This window comes from Eleutherodactylus coqui, chromosome 2, assembly GCF_035609145.1.
Source record: "Eleutherodactylus coqui strain aEleCoq1 chromosome 2, aEleCoq1.hap1, whole genome shotgun sequence".
Classification (NCBI taxonomy): Eukaryota; Metazoa; Chordata; class Amphibia; order Anura; family Eleutherodactylidae; genus Eleutherodactylus; species Eleutherodactylus coqui.
The window spans coordinates 115898883-115919899 of NC_089838.1; the positions used below are offsets into that span (position 1 = coordinate 115898883).

The 21017-nt window shown below is 41.6% G+C and overlaps 1 protein-coding gene across 10 annotated transcripts in view; it reads left to right on the forward strand.

Moving 5' to 3' along the window:
- The first annotated feature begins 3672 nt into the window (after positions 1–3672).
- The window catches only part of MYBPC1 (myosin binding protein C1), a 116226-nt gene continuing 98881 nt past the window's right edge, over positions 3673–21017 (forward strand). For all 10 annotated transcript variants that reach the window (XM_066591401.1, XM_066591406.1, XM_066591409.1 and 7 more), the window contains exon 1: positions 3673–3799. In XM_066591401.1, coding sequence (XP_066447498.1) covers positions 3775–3799 — 25 coding nt within the window. In that variant the 5' untranslated portion in view covers positions 3673–3774. The remainder of the gene's footprint in view (positions 3800–21017) is intronic.

Consider the following 21017-nt stretch of genomic DNA (forward strand, 5'->3'; position numbering starts at 1 on the left):
ATTTGCAAATGTGTGCTCTTATGAGCAATTCTGTTCAGGGGTTGAATAATTCTGAGACTGCGGTTTTCATTAAAAGTAACATTTTGTGTTGAATTTGGAAAAAAAACTTGTTGTATTAGTTCTGTTGAGCTATTTTAATTTTTTTTATAACAGCTGAAAGATTGTAAATTTGGCAAATAAATCTAATTTGCAATGGTGATTGAATAATTGTCATTGCAACTGTATGCTAAGTGGCCTTTAGATTTATGGTAGACTGATGGAATAGATTCCACCTGACATCTCATGAACACATGGATTTATGATTTATTACATGGACAAACTTCACACCTCTGTACCAGAGCAGACTAAATGCAGATATGATGTCTTTTGTAAGTGCTGCTTGTCATCATGCTCTCGAATAAGGTTGTTTCCATACAGTATATTAAGCAATTCCATGTTTCAATCTTCTATACATATTCTTTTTCTTGCTGCTTCTAGAACTAGATATCAGATCCACCAAACTGTGGCAGTTGCATAGCTATACATCCCAATATCTGAACCAGGCTTCAGTAACAGCTTTCCATATTTGAGACAATGGAAACAAATCAGTATCACTCACATAGATACTGCAACACATGATATATTATTGGCAATAGTTCTACTGGATAATACAGTACCTAGAAGAGACAGTGTAGTGGGAGGCACTCCATGTGCCACTATATTGTACAATATCCATGCACACAGCTTCAAAGTAGGCATAGCTATATACTACAGTTGAAAAAATATGCTGTTCAAGTTCAGCTAATGAAGAAAAGGGGTATGGGTAAACTTTAAAATGTTGCTACCCCCTTATTGATCCAGGCGAACGTAAAAACCCATAAGGGATGAATCAATCGGGCCTAAAGGAAAATTTTGCCTCTTGAATCCAAGTGGTAATCAGACTGGATAGCATTCAAAAGAAAAATTCTGTACATTTCCAAAAGTGTTGACTTTATTTTGTTCTAAGAAATCATTTAATGAATACCAGACTTTTCAGATTATTTTTAAGAGTAAGCTGCCACCTGTGTGTACATGAAGAATAACACTATTTCTGTCTATTATAAGAGTTATATTATCCATGTGTCATAATTTTTTACTCTCTGCAGGCTATATTTGTGATTTTCATTTCTTCCTGGAATGGTGGTGGGAGTTTATGTTCTACCATGTATAGAGAAAACTGCAGATTCTGCTCTACAACTCTCTGTATCACAGAGAAAGAACTCACATCATCATGCAGAGTACATTAGAGAAGTATTGAGCAGTAGAGATGTGAACAAATAACTGTAAATAACTCACCATTAGCTCTAACAGTATATTTGTTTGCATCTTTCTGCTTCTCTTACTCCTCCTATCTCCTCTCTATAGACTTCTCTGGGCATGATGATTCCTATTCTCCATCTTGTCATCTGTTACTATGGGATGGCCATCACGTGACAGCAGGCAGAAGACAGCAAATTATAAGGAACACAAAAATGTCATTTTATGCAAATGTTGTTTTCAACAAAAAAATATCATTTAAGGTAAATGCTATTACTGCTGCGACCGGCCCCTGAGGCAGGCTATTCCACACATTGACATTTCTTATGGTGAAGAATCCTTGTCACATCTGGAGATTGAACCTTTTTTTCTCCAGATGTAGAGAGCACCCCATTCTCTTTTGAGAGGAATTTACATGGACCTGTTTCCACCATATTTTTTTCTTGAGCCATTTATGCAATTATAAAGATTTATAATGTTCCTTCTTAGATGTCTCTTTTCAAGTCCAAATGCATTTAAAGTGACCCTACATTCCTGGACAATCAGAGATAGACGAATCACTTCTCTGCATTAGTATGCATCATTAGTCTAAAAGCTGATTTACACGCAACGATTATCGCTAAAAATTCGTCCAAATGATGGCTTTCGAGCGATAGCAGTTGCGTGTAAATGTGTGCCCATCATGCACTTACCATGCACTCTTCGTCCATCGCTGAGTTCAGCTCAGCATAAAATCCGGCATCCCTGGCAAGAGGGACGGCATGCTGTGTTTTCTGCTGGCAGAACTAACAGCAGTGTATGCAGCGGCAGAATAAAAGTGTTGTATTTAGAGAACAGACCACTTGCTGTTCTCTAAATACATGCAAATGAAGCTAGTTAGCTACTATTGGGCTGATTAGCCCATTAATGCTTAATGCAAAATGATCACTCAAAATTGTCAGTTTCTAATGAATTTTGAGCGATCATCTTTGTGTGTAAATGGACCTTAAGACATGACATGCTGCTTTGATTGACCATTGCTGTCCACGTGAGCAGTGCTGGCCAGTAAGAGCAGCATGCAATATCTTAGACTATTTATGCATAGTAATGCACAGCATGCATCAGGTAGTCATATAAGCAGTTCAGCCATCCTTGTTTGTCCAGGACTTTTAATTTCCTTATAACTAAGATTTTGTAGGACACTTAGCTGTTTAGTTGCCCTTGTTTGTACCTTTTCTAACTCCAGGGCGTCCTTTCTATGAACTGGTACTCAGAACTGAACTGCATATCCCATTGCATGAGCCCTTAAATAACATACTTAAAACAATTACATGATGTTTATTGTATTCTTTAGAAAGGAAGTAATGGGTGAGGGAAGGGAATTTTTAAGTCTGATATAATGGGACTAATTTCTGAACTTTTGTTTCATACAATTATCAATTATATTCTTTTTTTAATGCAAGAATACACAGATGTAGCAAAGTTTAAAGGGGTTTTCTGGGGCTTAAAAAAAAGGTTAAACGGCCTTGCAATAAAGAAAAATGGAATACTCGCCTGTCTCCGCAGCTCCCCATCCAACACTGCAACCCAGGTGGTTGCCGCACAGAACCCGGAAGAAAACAGCGGGTGGTCACAGGCCATTTATTGTGCATGTGACCACTCAGCCACTCACAGGCTTCAGCAGTGACTCTTCTATGACCGCTGAAGCCTGAAAGTGGCTGAGTAGTCATGTGCACAATGAATGGTATGTGACCGCCCGCCACTTCTTCCGGGTTCCATGCGGGAGGCACCAGGAGAGCTGTTGGGATAGTTTAGTATTTAATTTTTCTTAATTTCAATGCCATTTAACCTTTTTTTTCTTAAAGTCCCAGAAAACCCCTTTAAGTTGCCTTTACACATGTTAAAATAACTTTCCATGCCTCAGTCTGCTAACCTTTCCAAGGGCTTTTCTATGGCTTTTGCTATGTTAAGATAACAATAGCTTTTCACTGAGTTAAGGTAAGATAAGTGGTGGAAGAAATCATCACAATCAAGTTAAACTTGGCTACTTCTGTATTGGAAAATAATTGTTATGCAAATATAAATAAAAGTGCAATATCTGAAGTGTGGCAGCAGGTACAGTTAGAATGAGCATTCGGAGCTGGGATGCTTTGTACCCTTTAATACCATCAATGATTCCTTTCTGTTTGAGTGAGCAGCTGAATATAGAAGCTTAGAGATGTTCTCATAGGCTACATGAGATGCAACAAAGATTCTTTCCAAAAGCTGAAAGAGTAGACCGTTCAGACAACAGATGGGAGAGTTCCCATAACTGTCAATTTTCCAAATATTTGCATAGTGAACAGAGGAGGTGCCTTCTGATTGATATTTCAATGTGGTATATAAAGTGGAGGAATTCCTCTCCCCCTCTGCTCTCACACTGATCTTCATCTCTCTTATGTGTCTGTCTGGCTGCTGGTAAACTGGTTTTTGTTTTGTGGAAAGCTCAATACTCTTTGGGAATAAAGAGTTATTGATAAAATGCCAGAACCAACCCAGAAAACGGGTGAGTATCTGTGGTATCACTGCCACACTTACCAGTCTGCACATTACACCACTTCAACATTTCTATTAACTCATAGCACGAAAGCAAAATTGCTAAACACAACTATTAATATTGCAGATGCATTTAATACATAGATCCATCAGCACAAGCTTTTACAAGTGGAACTAATAATACCATTATTGTGTTATCAGTCCCATCCATTAACCAAAGCTTAAGCTCAGGGAGCACCCAAGAGCATCCTATGAAATAGCACAATATTGATCATAGTCTTCTAAACTCCAAAATAGTGTTACAGCTGCAATACTGTGTCCTGATCATTATAACAATACTTGCTAATCTATCTAATCATATAGATCTTTATCTCTATGCACCTTCTCCACATACATCTTAAATCCTCCATGGCTCCAAACATCATTATCTGTGGTAAAGGAATTGCATGTTTATCCTCAGCTCAGGAATACCTACAGACACTTCTACTCTTGCCATCAAATGGCAAACTAGAGATTGTATGTATAAAGTACTGATCATAGTATTTCATCACATTTGCTCAGGCTTGACCCTTAGTCTTTAAATACATTGTACTATTGTGTTAGAACAGATGTGATTGTATTGTTACTATACTTTAGCATTAGATTCTTTATGTACTGTAGCTCAGTAAATGCCAACTACTGGTTGGTTCTGGAATGTTAGTTTACACTGGCAGAATACATTTTATTTAGTAGTTTTGAAATACAATATACAAAGTTATGGTCAATTTTAGTTAATTGTGTAATTGAAACTACTACATTTTCCTATCCATCTACATGATGTGCATCTATCTATCTATCTCCTATCTATCTATCTCATATCTATCTATCTCCTATCTATCTATCTATCTATCTATCTCATATCTATCTATCTATCTATCTATCTATCTATCTATCTATCTATCTCCTATCTATCTATATATCTATCTCATATTTATCTATCTCATATCTATCTACCTATCTATATATCTATATATCATCTATCTATCTCATATCTATCTATCTCATATCTATCTATCTATCTCATATCTATCTATCTATCTCATATCTATCTATCTCATATCTATCTATCTATCTCATATCTATCTATCTCATATCTATCTATCTCATATCTATCTATCTATCTATCTATCCATCCATCCATCCATCCATCCATCCATCCATCTATCTATCTATCTATCTATCTATCTATCTATCTATCTATCTATCTATCTATCTATCTATCTATCTATCTATCCATCCATCCATCCATCTATCCATCATCAGAAGATGTTTATTCTACTCCCAGATAACATTTAGGTTTTATATAGCAGCTATATTGCTTTCTTCTATGCTTCTATGTTTTAAATAAAAAGCCAGAGCATTGTGATCTGAGTGATCTTTCAGAACATGCCATTGGGAGTATCTTCCACTGCAAAGCATTCCAGGAGATTATGTCAGAATCCTTATATCCCACACTGGAACTTTAAATATTCAGCTCCAGCTTTATGACTCTGAAAATATCTGTAACAAGCAATCTCTTGGCTCACAATTCTTACCAAACATAGGCAGGTTGATCACTATTATAAATGTCGCCACATTGTTCATCACACGCACCCTGTAGAGGGATTGTGTTCATGTCTAGGTTTAACAATAGCAGTAATTCCAATAGGACAATACTATATAGGTAGATGGTATGCAAAATCTGCCTCATCTCTGAGGGTGCATCTGATAGACTGTTAATTTGGCACTTGTTATCAGCATAGAATTGCAATATAACACCGAATTTGACAAAACAAAAAAAAGAATAGAAAAAATTGTTAATAAAATGTATTCAGTAAAAAAAACTGTGATAGTAAACTGATTTATATTCACATTTCAATTAGGACTTCCTTCATAAAGGTTTTCTGCCCTTACTGGGTAGTTTCATACATATTTATGGTTGTCCAATATTCTAGCATAAATTATAATGCGGTGTCTATCAAGTTCCATTGTTCCTAGATGAAAGGAAGTTACTTAATAACTTCACTGTATAGTTAGCTGTATAACTTGTAGCTAAGTCTTTATCTGTTGTCCTATTTGTGATTACTTTTACTGAGTTTTAGCTTTGACCAAGAGACTCACTAACGATCCTTCACTTTATCCTCACAATATGATAAGTTAAGGGTGGTTTACACGAGCCGATGATCGCTCAAACATGTCGTTTGAGCGACAGCTTCGAGCGATGATTTTGCATAAACTTTTAAGTAGCTACTCGGCTACTTAAGAGCAATTAAGCGTGCAAATGAAGCCTTAGCTGAAAGTAGTTAATAGCCCGAGGGCTATTATCTACGTTCAGATTCTTTGTTCTCTGACGGGGAAACAATGCTATCAGCACTCCCCATGGAGAACTGCTGATAAGGCTGACCCCCGATTTTTAGGTTGGAGTGAATTTAATGATCAGCTAGCAGTGCCCGAAAAGAGCACAATGGGCACACATTTAGACGCAACAATTATTGCTAAAACGATCACCGATTTTTAGCGATCATTGACTGGTGTAAATGGGCCTTTATTTTGTGTGACAAACTAGAATTTGTACAGTGGGTTTTTGGAACAATAAGAGTTGTAACCTGGCCATGGCACTGTCCTAGCTGGGTGTTTTAATTCATAAAGTATACTGTAGAAATAGAATATATATATAATACTATTCAGAAATAGTACATAAATAGATTACAAAATGTTAAAAAGAATCTCTCACTATCTTTTTGCACCCCTCTCTGAGAGCAGCACAAGATAGTGACAAGCACGCTAATTGCAGTGATTGATATATATGTCTGCTGTATATATCTGTGCAGTAGTTTGGGAGAAACTTGGATTTTATTAGTATCAACCAGACATAGAGGACTACAGGAAGTAATCCTTCATATTCATGAGCAGCAGATAGTCTTGCCCATCCCTCTATACAGCCACTGACTGACAACTGTCTTACTAGGCTGGAAGGTGGGGCGAGCAATGATAGCTATTGCTCTTGAATATTTAGGACAAGTTCCTGTAGTTCTCTATGTCTGAATACTACTAATAAAATGCAAGTTTCTCCAGAATTACTGCAAAAATACACAGCAGATATATCACTCTAATCAGTGCAACAGGCACTACATTATGCTGTCATCAATGAGGGCTGCAAAAAGATGGTGACAGATTCCCTTTAATGACCTTTGAACGTCGGCAGGCTGTTGATATATAGTTTGGGAAGAAAATCCCTTGTAGAATGTCTTCCACATTGCTTTATACAGTATGGGCATGATATGTAGACTAAAAGTGTTGAAAAAACTGATAGCATTGAATCTCTTCATATGTAAATAGTGTTGTTTTCTTTCTTTTGTCCTTTCCTAATGACATATGACTTAAGGCCCATTTACATGCAACCATTATCGCTCAAAATTCGTTTAAACTATGGCATATGAGCGATAATCGTTGCATGTAAATGCTGCCCTCGTTTACTCTTCAGCTGAACGATGATTTTAAGGTGAACTTAAAATCCATCATTCAGTCAGAGAGTAGGTAACATGGACCGAAGGCTGTGTTCTCCACGGGAGCAGCTGATTACATTGTATTCATGCCAGCAGCCCGTGACAGCCCTTGCGAGAACAAAGAAGCTGATTGCAGAGTTCAGACCACCTGCTGAGTTCTGCAATCAGCTCCTGGAGGCTTATTTGCACGCAAATGAAGCTGATAAAGTGCTAATGAGCATTAGTGCCCATTAGTACTTTATGCAAAATGATCGCTAAAACTGTCAATCTTTAGATTTGAAAGATTGTCTTTGCATGTAAATGAACCTTTAGGCATATCCATACTGGACTGTTAAGCTGATTTCACATGGGGTGAAATTGCTAGCGCAATGTCTGCTGCAGATCGGCCACGGAATGACTGCCTCCAAACCCACACAATTTGGTGTGGGTTTTGAAGCAGGTTTCATCACAAATTTTTGTGCAGAATTCGCCCTCTCTTTGAGAGGGTGTGAGTTCCGCAGCATAAACAGCGATACAATTGACATGTCACAGATTTGAATTCGGCAACGCAAGGATGCTTCCGCACGGGTTTTGTGTGGGTTATTTCTGCAGCATGTGAACAAGTTTTTTAAAATCTCAACCACTTTGCTGCTACTGAAAATCCAGCGGAATTTCCATGCGGAGGGACTACATTAAAATTCCGTGGCAATACCGCCCCATGTGAACCCAGGCTTAGGCCTCATGTCTACGGGCGGGTCGAGTTCCGTGGGAGCCCAGCCGCGGGATCCCACTGTGCCCGCAGCGTGAGGACATTACTAACCAGTCCAGATGCGTGCAGGTCATCCGTCGTCTCCTCCGTGCATGTGGGCGGGAGCGCTGGCATGTGGGTGGGCCACCAGCCAGCACGACCCCTGCACATGCGCAGTGGAGATTTAAATCTCCTGCTTTCTCACGGGACCCGCAGCACACCCGGAGTGACAATTCCAGGTGTGCTGCAGATCAGACGGCTTCCATTGACTTCTATGGAAGCTGTCCCTGTGGATCCACAGCAAAACAGAGCATGCTGTAATTTGTTTTCCGAACCGTAAGCTGATCCCGGAATTCAAGCCTGCTCGTGAACATGAGCCCTTAAGGACTATTTAATTGTTGAAAAGCAGCATAAAAAAATGTTTTAGCATTCAAGGCAAACATATTAGCATGCATCCATTACTGTAGCCAAAGAGATGCAAGTATGGTTAAACTCCAAGACTCTAGCTGATTTTAAGGTAAATATTCACCTTTTTTAGACCATCTTATTTTGAAGTATATCATTCAGTGTTGATACATTTCTCAATAAAACCTTTATAACAACTGACGTTACATTTAGAAGATAAATAGCTTCAAATTCCCTGCATAGGCTTAGACTTATATGATTAATTTCTACCTGCCTGCAGCCACCACTAGGAGGAGCTCAGGACCTTACCGCATACTGTTTATGCATTGAACTCAATAATAAAACAATATGCAGTAAGCTTCTCCACCCCCCTAAGTGGAGTTATGGCAGGCAGTCAGATTTTTAACTTTGAACTCCTTTGAGTGCTGCAGACACAACAAAGATTAGCTTGACATTTCAGTGGCATGTGATTTGTCAAATGTCAAAGGTAAAGTTTGCTACATCATGACATTTAACACATTGAATGTCAAGTTGAATGGGCACTGCTGTTTCAACAAACTTTGCATAAAAGAATAGTACAAGCAAAGATAAGAAACCTTGTAATATTTCCTATTACAGAATGTTGCCTCTTTCTTCACTTTTCAGCTACTTCTTCCCCTCCACCATGCCTCTTGCATTGGTCACTTACTCTGAAGTGTTGCTAAAACCGACCAGCTCACTGAGTGATCTGGTTACCTGCTGCTCATGGACATCTGTGGAGGAGGGGAAGGGGGAGAGAAGCTGAGTGAGAGAAAGGGAGAGAGTGACACAGAGATATTGTTGAAGGTTCTAGTAAGTTTCTATTTCAACCGAGTGCTGAATTAATTGCTACACTGCCCAGACCTGTGGTGTAATGTACTTTGTGCTGCTGATGAGATTGTGCTACAGGGAGGTGGTGGAGTAGGATGTCCTCTTCTCAGTATGTACTATGTATGGGAGAGATCGTAACAGCTAGTTTCCACACAATACTATAGGGAAAACTGAGAATTAGAGGTCCAGCCTGCAAAGGAAAAACTGCTAAAAAAATGTATAGTCATAATAACAATCAGAAATACTGTAATTCCTCATGTACATCCATGACTGCTTATTCTGAAATGTCTCCTGAAACAACAAGTACAGTTAAAAAGTTAAGCTGATAAAATAGAACTCTGGCTACTATAAAGTTATGAAGAAATAAATCAGAATAAACTGTAGAATTCTTTACTTAATGTACATGTAAAGAATTCTCCTAGATGATGATGATAGTCAAATATAAAACAGAATATACCAATACTATAGCAAAAAAAGACATTGGTGTATTTGTGTAGTCTGTCCCCTCTTGGTTTAAATTGGACTAGCACTCTAATCATTTGTCCCAGGTGATTTCAATTAGCAGCTGCCTACTTGGTTGTCAGGCTGTTTCTGGGAACATATGGACAGGTAAGCTTTAGAAGCCTGTTCATCTGGTGTGGTGCTGCATGGTACCTGGTGTTGTCCAGTGGTCGTGGGTGCATAGGCGTAGCGTCAGGGGGTGCTGGGGTCGCCATGGCGACCCGGCCCCTGCGCTCAGGGGGCCCCGAGGCCGCCCTCTGCATAACCAACATGCACATTTAGTGCATTAATCGCTGACCGTTCTGACTGCAGCAAAATTCTCATCATGCGGCAGCCGGAACGGCCAGTGTGAGAGGAAGGCTCGACAGAGCAGGGAGGAGGAGGGAGGAACTCACATGGGCCGGCAGCATATTTGGGATTTCAGCCGCACTTAAGCAGCAGTGAGCGATTCCAGCGACCTGATTGGTTGTTGGGTACACCCCCCCCCCCTTTGGAGATATATTAAACTGCTTAAGTGCGGCTGAAATACCTAATATGCGGGCCGGCAAGGGAGAAGGAGGAAGTCACATGGGACGGCAGGGGAGGAGGGAAGAAGTCACATGACAGGGATCATGTGCTCCCCCCCCCCCTGCTTCCTGCTGAACGGGAAGCTTCTGAATTGCTGGCTTGCTGCTGCTGTCACATGAAGGAGAAGTGGACCGGGCCCTGGGGTAAGTGCATATGTATGTATCTGTCTGTCTCCCTCCTTTATCTATCTATCTATCTACAATGTATCTATCTATCTATCGTATGTATGTGTATATATATATATATATACACTATCTATCTATATTCTATCTTTCTGCTATCTATATACTATCTATCTATCTATATACTATCTATTCATCTATCTATCTGCTATCTATATACTATCTATCTGTCCCATATCTATATACTATCTATCTGCTATATATATATACTATCTATCTATCCCATATCTATCTATTCATCCTTCTATCTATATACTATCTATCTGCTATCTATCTCATATGAGATAGCTAGATAGTATATAGATAGATGAATAGATAGTATATAGATAGATAGTGTATAGATAGATGGATGAATAGATAGATGGTATATAGATAGCAGATAGATAGATAGATAGTATATAGATAAATATGAGATAGATAGTGCATAGATAGATATGAGATAGATAATGTATATATAGATAGTGTAAAGATATAGTATATAGATAGATAGATAGTGTATAGATAGTAGATAGATAGATAGATAGATAGATATGAGATAGATAGATAGATAGTATATAGATAGATGGATTATTAGATAGATAGTATATAGATAGCAGATAGTATATAGATAGATATGGGATACATAGATAGTATATAGATAGATATGGAATACATAGTATATAGATAGATATGGGATACATAGATAGTATATAGATAGATATGGGATACATAGATAGTATATAGATAGATATGGGATACATAGATAGTATATAGATAGCAGATAGCTAGTATATAGATAGATATGGGATAGATAGCTAGTATATAGATAGATATGGGATAGATAGCTAGTATATAGATAGATATGGGATAGATAGATAGTATATAGATAGATAGATATGGGATACATAGATAGTATATAGATAGATATGGGATACATAGATAGTATATAGATAGCAGATAGCTAGTATATACTGTAGATAGATATGGGATAGATAGCTAGTATATAGATAGATATGGGATAGATAGATAGTATATAGATAGATATGGGATAGATAGCTAGTATATAGATAGATAGGTAGATATGGGATACATAGATAGTATATAGATAGCAGATAGCTAGTATATAGATAGATATGGGATAGATAGATATTAGATAGATAGATATTAGATAGATAGTGTATAGATAGATAGATAGTATATAGATAGATATGGGATACATAGATAGTATATAGATTAGATAGATATGAGATAGATAGATAGTATATAGATAGATAGTATATAGATAGATAGACACGTGTTCAGAAAACGCAGCTTGAAATCGTGGCATTTTTACCAGGATTTTGAGCAGCGTTTTTGAACACAGGTTACAGCGTCTGATGGCGCTTTTTAATGCACCCCATCATTGTGATGGGTGATGAGATGTGTTAAAAACCACGACAACGCAAAAATAGAACAGACAGCTCTCTAAAATCACAGCGTTAGAAACACCATGTTCGAGCGCAGGTTTAAGTAAGCTCATTAAAATCTCTGGGAGTGTTGTACCGCGGTTAGTACTGCGCTCGGGACACCGCGCTAATAGCGGTAAAAAGCGGTGTGTGAGAGCGGCCTGCGGGGCTACAAACAAATGTTCATGTGCAGGAAATGCGTCGTGTTTGAAAAAATTACGCCAAGGCGGAGATCATGTATGCAGCACAATCTAGGTATGGGTACGGGGGAGTGTGGGGTGGAGGCCCAGGGGGGGGCCCCGAGCTGAACTTTTGCACCCGGGCCCCTGAGCCCTTAGGTACGCCCCTGCGTGGGTGGTATGACCTAGACTCTAGAGCCATGGCAGCTGTGGTATTCGTGCTCCTCCTGCGGGTGCTGTGTTGTGGTTGCTGGGGTCATCATGCACCCAGTAGCATAGGGACCCACTAAAAAGGGGCTCCGTGAAGTGGCTAGTGGGCTAATACAATTTGATCAAAATGTAACAAAGAACCTTATATTTATAAATATTCTGGGAAATCAGTTTTGGTCTTCACAGCTGTAGAGCTTTTATGGACTATGTAGAGTTGAAATCATGAGTGTAGCAACAACCATATCAAACCATGCAGCTGCTATCAGTCCATAAGAAAGCTTAAACATCTAGGGGCTTTCATTACTGCTACTAATTCATTCAGTCAGTCATGAGATATGACAGCTGCTGTTTAGACCTCATGGTCAGATTAGTTAAAGCATGATTAGTTCATTTATACTGTTAGGGTGCACCAGGAGTTTAGAAAATCAGAGGTAATTTCCAGTGATGTTTTCTCTCAAATATGAACAAAATTGATAAATAGGGGCTATATTTCAATGCAATTATGCTAGTTATTTCACGCAATTGACTAAAAACGGTATTCACCATGAGCAATACCTAGGAATATCTCCCACTTAAAAGAAAATGTTTGTTTTGTAAACTAGGGAATAAATATGGGATGGTAAAAAAATAAATCTCACTAGCGACTTGTTTTAGTTTAGTAGTGTGATTGTACATATTGAGATACAGCACATTCCTTCCCGCTGGCATACAGTTCAGCTGGTACCAGCCTGCTTGCATTACATTGATTGTATGTATGCCCCATCAAATACATTCCATGTACGTGTTAGCATATAGATCCTTCATTATTCACAGCATACAGAGGGGCAGGTTTAGCAATGTTCACAGCAGTATAACTGGAATAAAGGTTCCTTTAGAATGTTAAAGGTGGATCTTCATATTTATCAAATACTTTGGGGATCCTTCATACGGGTGTATTTGTGCGCACAATATGCAAAAAATAGGACCCATTGATTTGAACGGGTTTGTTCACATTTTCGTATTTTGCGTGTGGGAAAAAATGCAGCATGCTCTACTTTTGTGCGAATTTGCACACCAAAAGTCTCCATAGATGTATCACAGAAAGGGAAATATAAAAACAAACAATCATTGAAAATGGTCATATACTTACTGACACAGGAGGGCAAACATGTGCACCATGCAGCATTGGTGTCCTCCACAGGTGTAACTGGCTCCCTCATTTGGTAGTTTGGCAGCCTGTATGTTGAGGTTGGTGCACACGTTTGTCCTCCTGTTTTTATATTTCCCTTTCTGTGATACATTTATATTAGTGTATGGTCTCACAAAACGCGAGGAGCCTTGACGATTGGCTTGTGAGCTCAAGTATTTTGGCCAAAATCCAACTAAAACCTCACCTTTATTGTGTTCCAGAAGCCAAGAAAATATCCCCAGCGCTCGTGGTCTCCCAGGATATTAACGGACACGGAGGTCCATATAATTATATTTTATTTAATAATTGCTTTAGTAGTTGTTACGCGTTTCGGCGGACTGAACCGCCCTCTTCAAGCATAAAATAAACATTAACAAGACATACATTTATACATTTAGTTAGCACTCACATGGATCTGCGGACGCCGCTTGTCGGAACCATCTTGCGGTCACGTGGGATCATACGTAATGGTCACATGCTCTACACGTCACTATCTACATCATGTGATCTTGCCCGTCACGTGGGATCATACGTAATGGTCACATGCTCTACACGTCACTATCTACATCATGTGATCTTGCCCGTTACTACAACCACATTCATACGTAATGGTCACATGCTCTACACGTCACTATCTACATCATGTGATCTTGCCCGTCACGTGGGATCATACGTAATGGTCACATGCTCTACACGTCACTATCTACATCATGTGATCTTGCCCGTTACTACAACCACATTCATATGAATGAATGTGGTTGTAGTAACGGGCAAGATTACATGATGTAGATAGTGACGTGTAGAGCATGTGACCATTACGTATGATCCCACGTGACCGCAAGACGGTTCCGACAAGCGGCGTCCGCAGATCCATGTGAGTGCTAACTAAATGTATAAATGTATGTCTTGTTAATGTTTATTTTATGCTTGAAGAGGGCGCCGAAACGCGTAGCGTCTACTAAAGCAATTATTAAATAAAATATAATTATATGGACCTCCGTGTCCGTTGATATCCTGGGAGACCACGAGCGCTGGGGATATTTTCTTGGCTTCTGGAACGTGTTTATGCAAACAGCCGGGTGCGGGCTGTTACCCTGATGATCGCTCTCCGGTAAATAGGGATAGAGAATCCCTGGAAACTATTACGAGCAAACAAGGATTTAGGTGCCGGTGGACCCTCTTGGCAGGGGGTCATACCGAGCACCAGGGGAGTACTTAAGTATTCACGTTTAATTTTTTAAATTCATTATGGACGAGTAGGCGCTGATTTGTTCTTTTATACCTTTATTATGTATTATTCACATGCAGTTCTGCTTTTAAACGCCAGGGGAGCCCAGGGTGACAGTACCAATGTAGTTCACTTTTTAAGGTGAAGGCAGCCCGCCGAACTATTATGGCGTTATTAATAGGTTGCTTGTTTGCATGGTTTACTACATGTATCAGAATGGTCTGGCACTTTGTATCTACTCTGTGCAGGAGTATATATATACCTAGCAGCCACCCCCTCTATATAGGAGGTTGTGTGAATGGCTGTCTCATCAGTGTCCTCCACAGGTGTAATTGGCTCCCTCATTTGGCAGTATCGCTGCCTACATGCTGAGGTGGTGCACATGTTTGCCCTCCCGTGTCAGTAAGTATATGGCCGTTTTCAGTGATTGAAAGGTCCCCATAGAAGTCTATAGTGGAGTGCGCAAATGCATGTGCCATAATGCAAAGAGATGTTCAATTCCACTGGAAAAGAAGACATCTAGTACTTTTTAGGGGAAATAGCCATATAAATCGGGTTGTGGTTGTGTCCGATGTGCAAAAAAATAGTCCTTGTGCACAGAAAAAGTACAGTAAGGACATGCAGACACGCATGCAAAAAAAACCCCAACTTGTTCACAGTGTAAAAGTGTTGCGCTGAGGCGTGCGCAGTTGCGCATATGCCGTGAGAAGTAGCGCTAAGGTTGGCCTTATACAGTTGGGGGCCTAGCATAAGTGTTGGAAAGTTATCCCAAGACTAATCACTCTTGTACTTTCACATAATCATTCAGTGAATGGAGGTGGAACTGTAGGAGATCTCTTTCAGCCTTCCGCCTCCATTCAATGTGCACAGGCAGTCACTCATAGATGAAAGACTGCCTGTTTACACTAAATGAAAACACGTGAGCGACTCTCGATTAATGAGCAATATCTCACTCAGCACACTGTCCAGTCCTATGTTTATATGGGACAACAATCACTTGAGCAATTTTTCAGCCTATGGTTGTCCCTTGTAAAGCCACACTATAAAACCTGAGTCCATTTCAGTTTTATCTTTCAGAGGGGCTGTGACACAAGGTACGGTGGGACATGGTTTGTTGGTATCTGTTATGTACTTATGGTGAAACTACACGGTGCAGCTTGCCATATGCGTCTAAACCATGCATTCTTTTAAGAGAAGCCAGGAGCTTCATGCCAGTCACTAATTAAATCACATGAACAGATGCTTCCTTAAAATGAGACTCTGCAGTCAGCGGTATGTTTTAAGAGTCCAAGTGACATTGTGGCCCTACATGCAATGCCACTGCTTGACTTCTATATTGTGAAAGTGTAGGGCTATATTCACACGGGCGATTGGAATTTCGGTCAGTGAAAAACTGACCAATTTCACTGCGAATGTATGTGCGTTTTACATTACTTTTTGCATTTTTAATCCAGAGTGAAATCCATTTTTCACAAGCATCAAAGAAACCATACCAGGTCCTCAATTATTAGGGGGACAGACAGGGCAATCTGCCACAAAGATCAGGATCGTCGGATGGTGTGTTATCTTCCCAGCGCTCGAGTTCGACACACCATGCATTGGGTTGACAGATCACTGGGAGGGGCTGGTGAGGATCCAGCGATCATGGTACACATTGGCACCAATGACAAAGTTAGAGGTAGGTGGAACTAGAATGGAAGCTTAGGGCAAGGACCTCCAAAGTAGTATTTTCTGAAATATTAACTGTACCACATGCCACACCAGAAAGGCAGCGGGAAATTAGGGAGGTAAACAAGTGGCTCTAGAGTTGGTGTATGAAAGAGGGCTTCAGGTTCATGGAGAACTGGTCTGACTTTGTTGTTGGCTACAGGTTCTACTGTAGAGATGGGCTGCATTTCAATGGGGGTAGTAGATATGCTGGGGGGAAAAGATGGCTAGAATGTTAACATCCATGACACTGAATGAACAAACAGCTCCTAAGATTGACTGTTCTGCATGCTGCAGATGTAACCCATGGGTAGAACCACTTCTAAGGAATGGCTGCAGACTTGTCTCACCTCCTGCAGAATGTGGAGCTGTTGCTTCAGTAGGAGCCACTTGAAGTGCCAACTTGGCCCGCTATTTATCACTTCCACTAACACATCCTCTACCCCATGCTTTCTTCATGTTTCCTTTTTAGTTATTTTTTTTACTTAGTTTTTTTCTTTGGATTATTTTTTAGTGTAGTTTTATGTAACTTTTCAACAAACTTTGTAGTTTGCAGAAAACCACAGCTTACTGGATAAAGGCCCTCTTACATGGACTGACAGTCCTTTGGACGACTGCTAAGGTCATTAGTGCTTGTTCAAAGCATTCAAACTGAAAGTCCTGCTAGTTGCTCACGGCTTTCTTGTCTGCATCTCGCTCAGCGCTTTCCCCTCCTCCTATGCGAAGCGCTCCTCGGGAAGCTCTCACACAGGATGAGAAGTGATCCAGGGAGTGCTAATAAGGTTTTTTAGGCTGACTCGAAAGTCAGCTTAAACAACCACGAACAACAAATGAGCAATTTTTTCTTTAGTTTCACACTGAACGATTATCGCTCACTTTCGCTCATTTGAGTGAATGTTGAGTGATAAACGTTGTGTGTAAATGGGCCTTTAGGCTTGCAAATAATTCATAGGGGCCTGACTCATGACTGAACAACGTTTGAGGTCTCTGACACACACTGTGTGTATTTGCTGTTTCCCTGTTGAGTTTTCTTTTTGTTATATCTTTAAAAAAAAAAACTGCCTACTTAAAGGAGATGTCTCGAGGAAGCAGTTAATTTTTTTTTTTGCCCAGTCCCCCCCATTAAACATACATTACAAAGCCCCCCTGTAAATGACATTTCTAGCTGGTTCGTACTTACCGTTCCAGCGTTTCAGCAACTTATAAAAGTTTCCTCAAGATGGCCGCCGGCTCTTTCCCCGTCGCTCGCTGCAGCCCGACGTGCGCGCTCCCGAGACGCCGCCAGCTGTGTCTCCATGGCAACCGGACGCATCGCAGCCGCCGACCAGACGCCCCGCAGCCGCCGACCAGACAGCAGGTAACCGGCGCTAGCCCCCGGCTCCCCAGCGCTAGACCCTCAGCCCAGGTGAAGGCCCCGGAGCCCAGCGCTAGGTTCCGGAGCCCAGCGCTAGGTCCCCCGGCCTAGCGCCACCCCCCCCGGCGCAGCGGCAGCCCCCCCCGGCCTAGCGACAGCCCCCCCGGCGCAGCGGCAGCCCCCCCCGGCCTAGCGACAGCCCCCCCATCACAGCGGCAGCCCCCCCCGGCCTAGCGACAGCCCCCCCATCACAGCGGCAGCCCCCCCCGGCGCAGCGGCAGCCCCCCCCGGCCTAGCGACAGCCCCCCCATCACAGCGACAGCCCCCCCGGCGCAGCGGCAGCCCCCCCCCGGCGCAGCGGCAGCCCCCCCCCCCGGCCTAGCGACAGCCCCCCCATCACAGCGGCAGCCCCCCCGGCGCAGCGGCAGCCCCCCCCGGCGCAGCGACAGCCCCCCCGGCGCAGCGGCAGCCCCCCCCGGCCTAGCGACAGCCCCCCCATCACAGCGGCAGCCCCCCCCGGCCTAGCGACAGCCCCCCCGGCGCAGCGGCAGCCCCCCCCCGGCGCAGCGGCAGCCCCCCCCGGCGCAGCGGCAGCCCCCCCATCACAGCGGCAGCCCCCCCCGGCCTAGCGACAGCCCCCCCGGCGCAGCGGCAGCCCCCCCCGGCGCAGCGACAGCCCCCCCCCGGCGCAGCGACAGCCCCCCCCGACCCATCACTTACCTGGGAGGCTTCTCGGGGCTGCTGGGCTGGGCTGGGCTGGGCTTCTCCGCTGGGCAGCTCCAGTTTCTGCACCTTCCTCTAACAGAGGATGGTGCAGAATGGCCGCTTCAGCGCGCTCTCGAGCAGTGACAGCTCGTCTGCGCATGCGCAGAAGAGCTGTAGCGGGGAGCACACTGAAGCGGCTCGTGCTGAATGGAGAAGACCGGACTGCGCAAGCGCGTCTAAAAAAGCAAGCTGCCAGCGAATTTAGACGGAACCATGGAGACGAGGACGCTAGCAACGGAGCAGGTAAGTGGAATAACTTCTGTATGGCTCATATTTAATGCACAATGTACATTACAAAGTGCATTAATATGGCCATACGGAAGTGTATAACCCCACTTGGTTTCGCGAGACCACCCCTTTAATAAGCCGCAATCCCTGGATGGCATGATATGTGGGATCAGAAGGCTACACAGAATAGCTTGTATATTTGTCTATTGTCAGTTTGGTACAGCATAATTGAATTCGCCTCACCCCACTGCTAGCTGCATAAGGCCTGTAAATAATTTGCAGTGGTCAGACTGATGACTTTGATCAGCGTCTGAGGCAACAAACAGTGCACTGCAATATTCCCCAAGCCAAAAAATAGTGTCGGATTCACCTGATTCAATTTTGCTAAAACTGGGGTGATTTAATTACCCGGCCGATCAAGACAAGCAACACTATTCGTGAGGACTGGAGTTTGGGAAACACTGCCTTAGACCATACAAATAGTTCTGCAGTGCAATAGAAGTAATAACATGCATATAAGAAGCATCCTCAAATAGAATATAGGCAGAAGTCTGCTAAAATATCATCTTCTACTGACATGTCTCAGATCTGAAGCCAAGTGATTACTAAATGTGTCATTAATAAGATCTCTGCATTACAACCTGAAAATTCTCTCCTGAATCTATTCACCTGGGATGTGACAACTGACATCTCTGTACAAAATAAAATAGGATGACCTTTGAAGTAAACCCGTGTGCACTTAGGGGGAATTTATTATGACTGGTGTTTCAAACGTCGGTCTTAATATCATTCCCGAAGACGTAAGATATGCTTAATGTACTGTATAAGGAGACTCACTCATCTGCAAAAATTAGGCATATCTCAGTCCATCAGTGCGCCTATGTGCTGGAGTAAATTTCTGGTATAATTTACATTTGTCAGGAAGGGGTGACAAGCCACACCCACTTTTCTAAAAAGTTGAACATTTTTTGCAAATTCAAACTTTGAGTCAAACTTTCAGACTTTTGTACACCAATTTTCACTTGATAAATTTCCCCATAAGTATTTCACTTTCTATAACATCACTTCTTATATATTTCAGTAGAACCACTAGGAACCTGGGTGTTGTGGATGTAATATAGAAGATGAAGGGTCTGGAATATGTCCACATATAATTAACCATAGACAAACTTTAATGATAAATTTCCATTAAAAAAAATCTTTTTATACATTAGAAATATTAGAATTCTTTGTAAAGAGACTTATTTAACAGCTTCTTCTTGTTTGGGATCATGAATAAAGTCACATGTTCTTCTTGGGGACCTTTCACACAGGCTGAATTGTTCTACAGAATGGAGCAAAATTTACTGTCCTGTAGAAAATTCTGCACAAAATCAGCATGTATAATGTGTGGAATTTGATGCAGAATTTTGCTGGCAATTCTGCATCAAAATGCACATTTAGACATGTGTATTTTGGTGCAGATTTCCATGAATGCAAATTCCACTACATCCTGCAGAACATTTTGTGTCCACACAAAAGGTCGTTGGCCTTCAGCATGTTTAGGAGAGATCACAGAGGTGAGGGATGTTATCACATATGCTCATTTAAGGACTACTCTAGCAAAAAAAAAAAACATTTTTCAATTCCTGCACCCCTCAACTGATTGCCTTTGGAGGTCTCCTATGTATACTGCAGTCACTTCCATCCAGTGCAGCTTCTGGTCTCATACCTATCAAGCACCATCTTGATGCTGAGATTTATCCCTGCTTTCACATTCAATGTTCTGTGCTATCAGTTCCATGATGTATCAGCACCCCATCATTTTTCCTGCAGGAAAAATACTGACATTAGTTTCTGTATTCTATAGTCCTCTAATTAAAATATAGACTATAATTATACAGTCAAGAGGATGAGCTGTGATCTACTCTATTATAACTGTGTGACCGTAGCTATGTGATCATCGTCAATAACTGAGATAGGAGTGTCAGGGTCCCTCCTCTAGGTAGTTTCTGTGCTAGGTCCATGTAACAGTATCACACAGAGTAAGAAACTAACTTAATTTGAGAATACATAACCACTAGAGATGAGCGAGCATACTCGTCCAAGCTTGATGCTCGTTCGAGTATTAGGGTGCTCGAGATGCTCGTTACTCGAGATGAGCACCACGCGGTACTCGTCTCGATTAAACGAGCACTGACCATTGAATTCAATGGAGCCGGCAATACAGC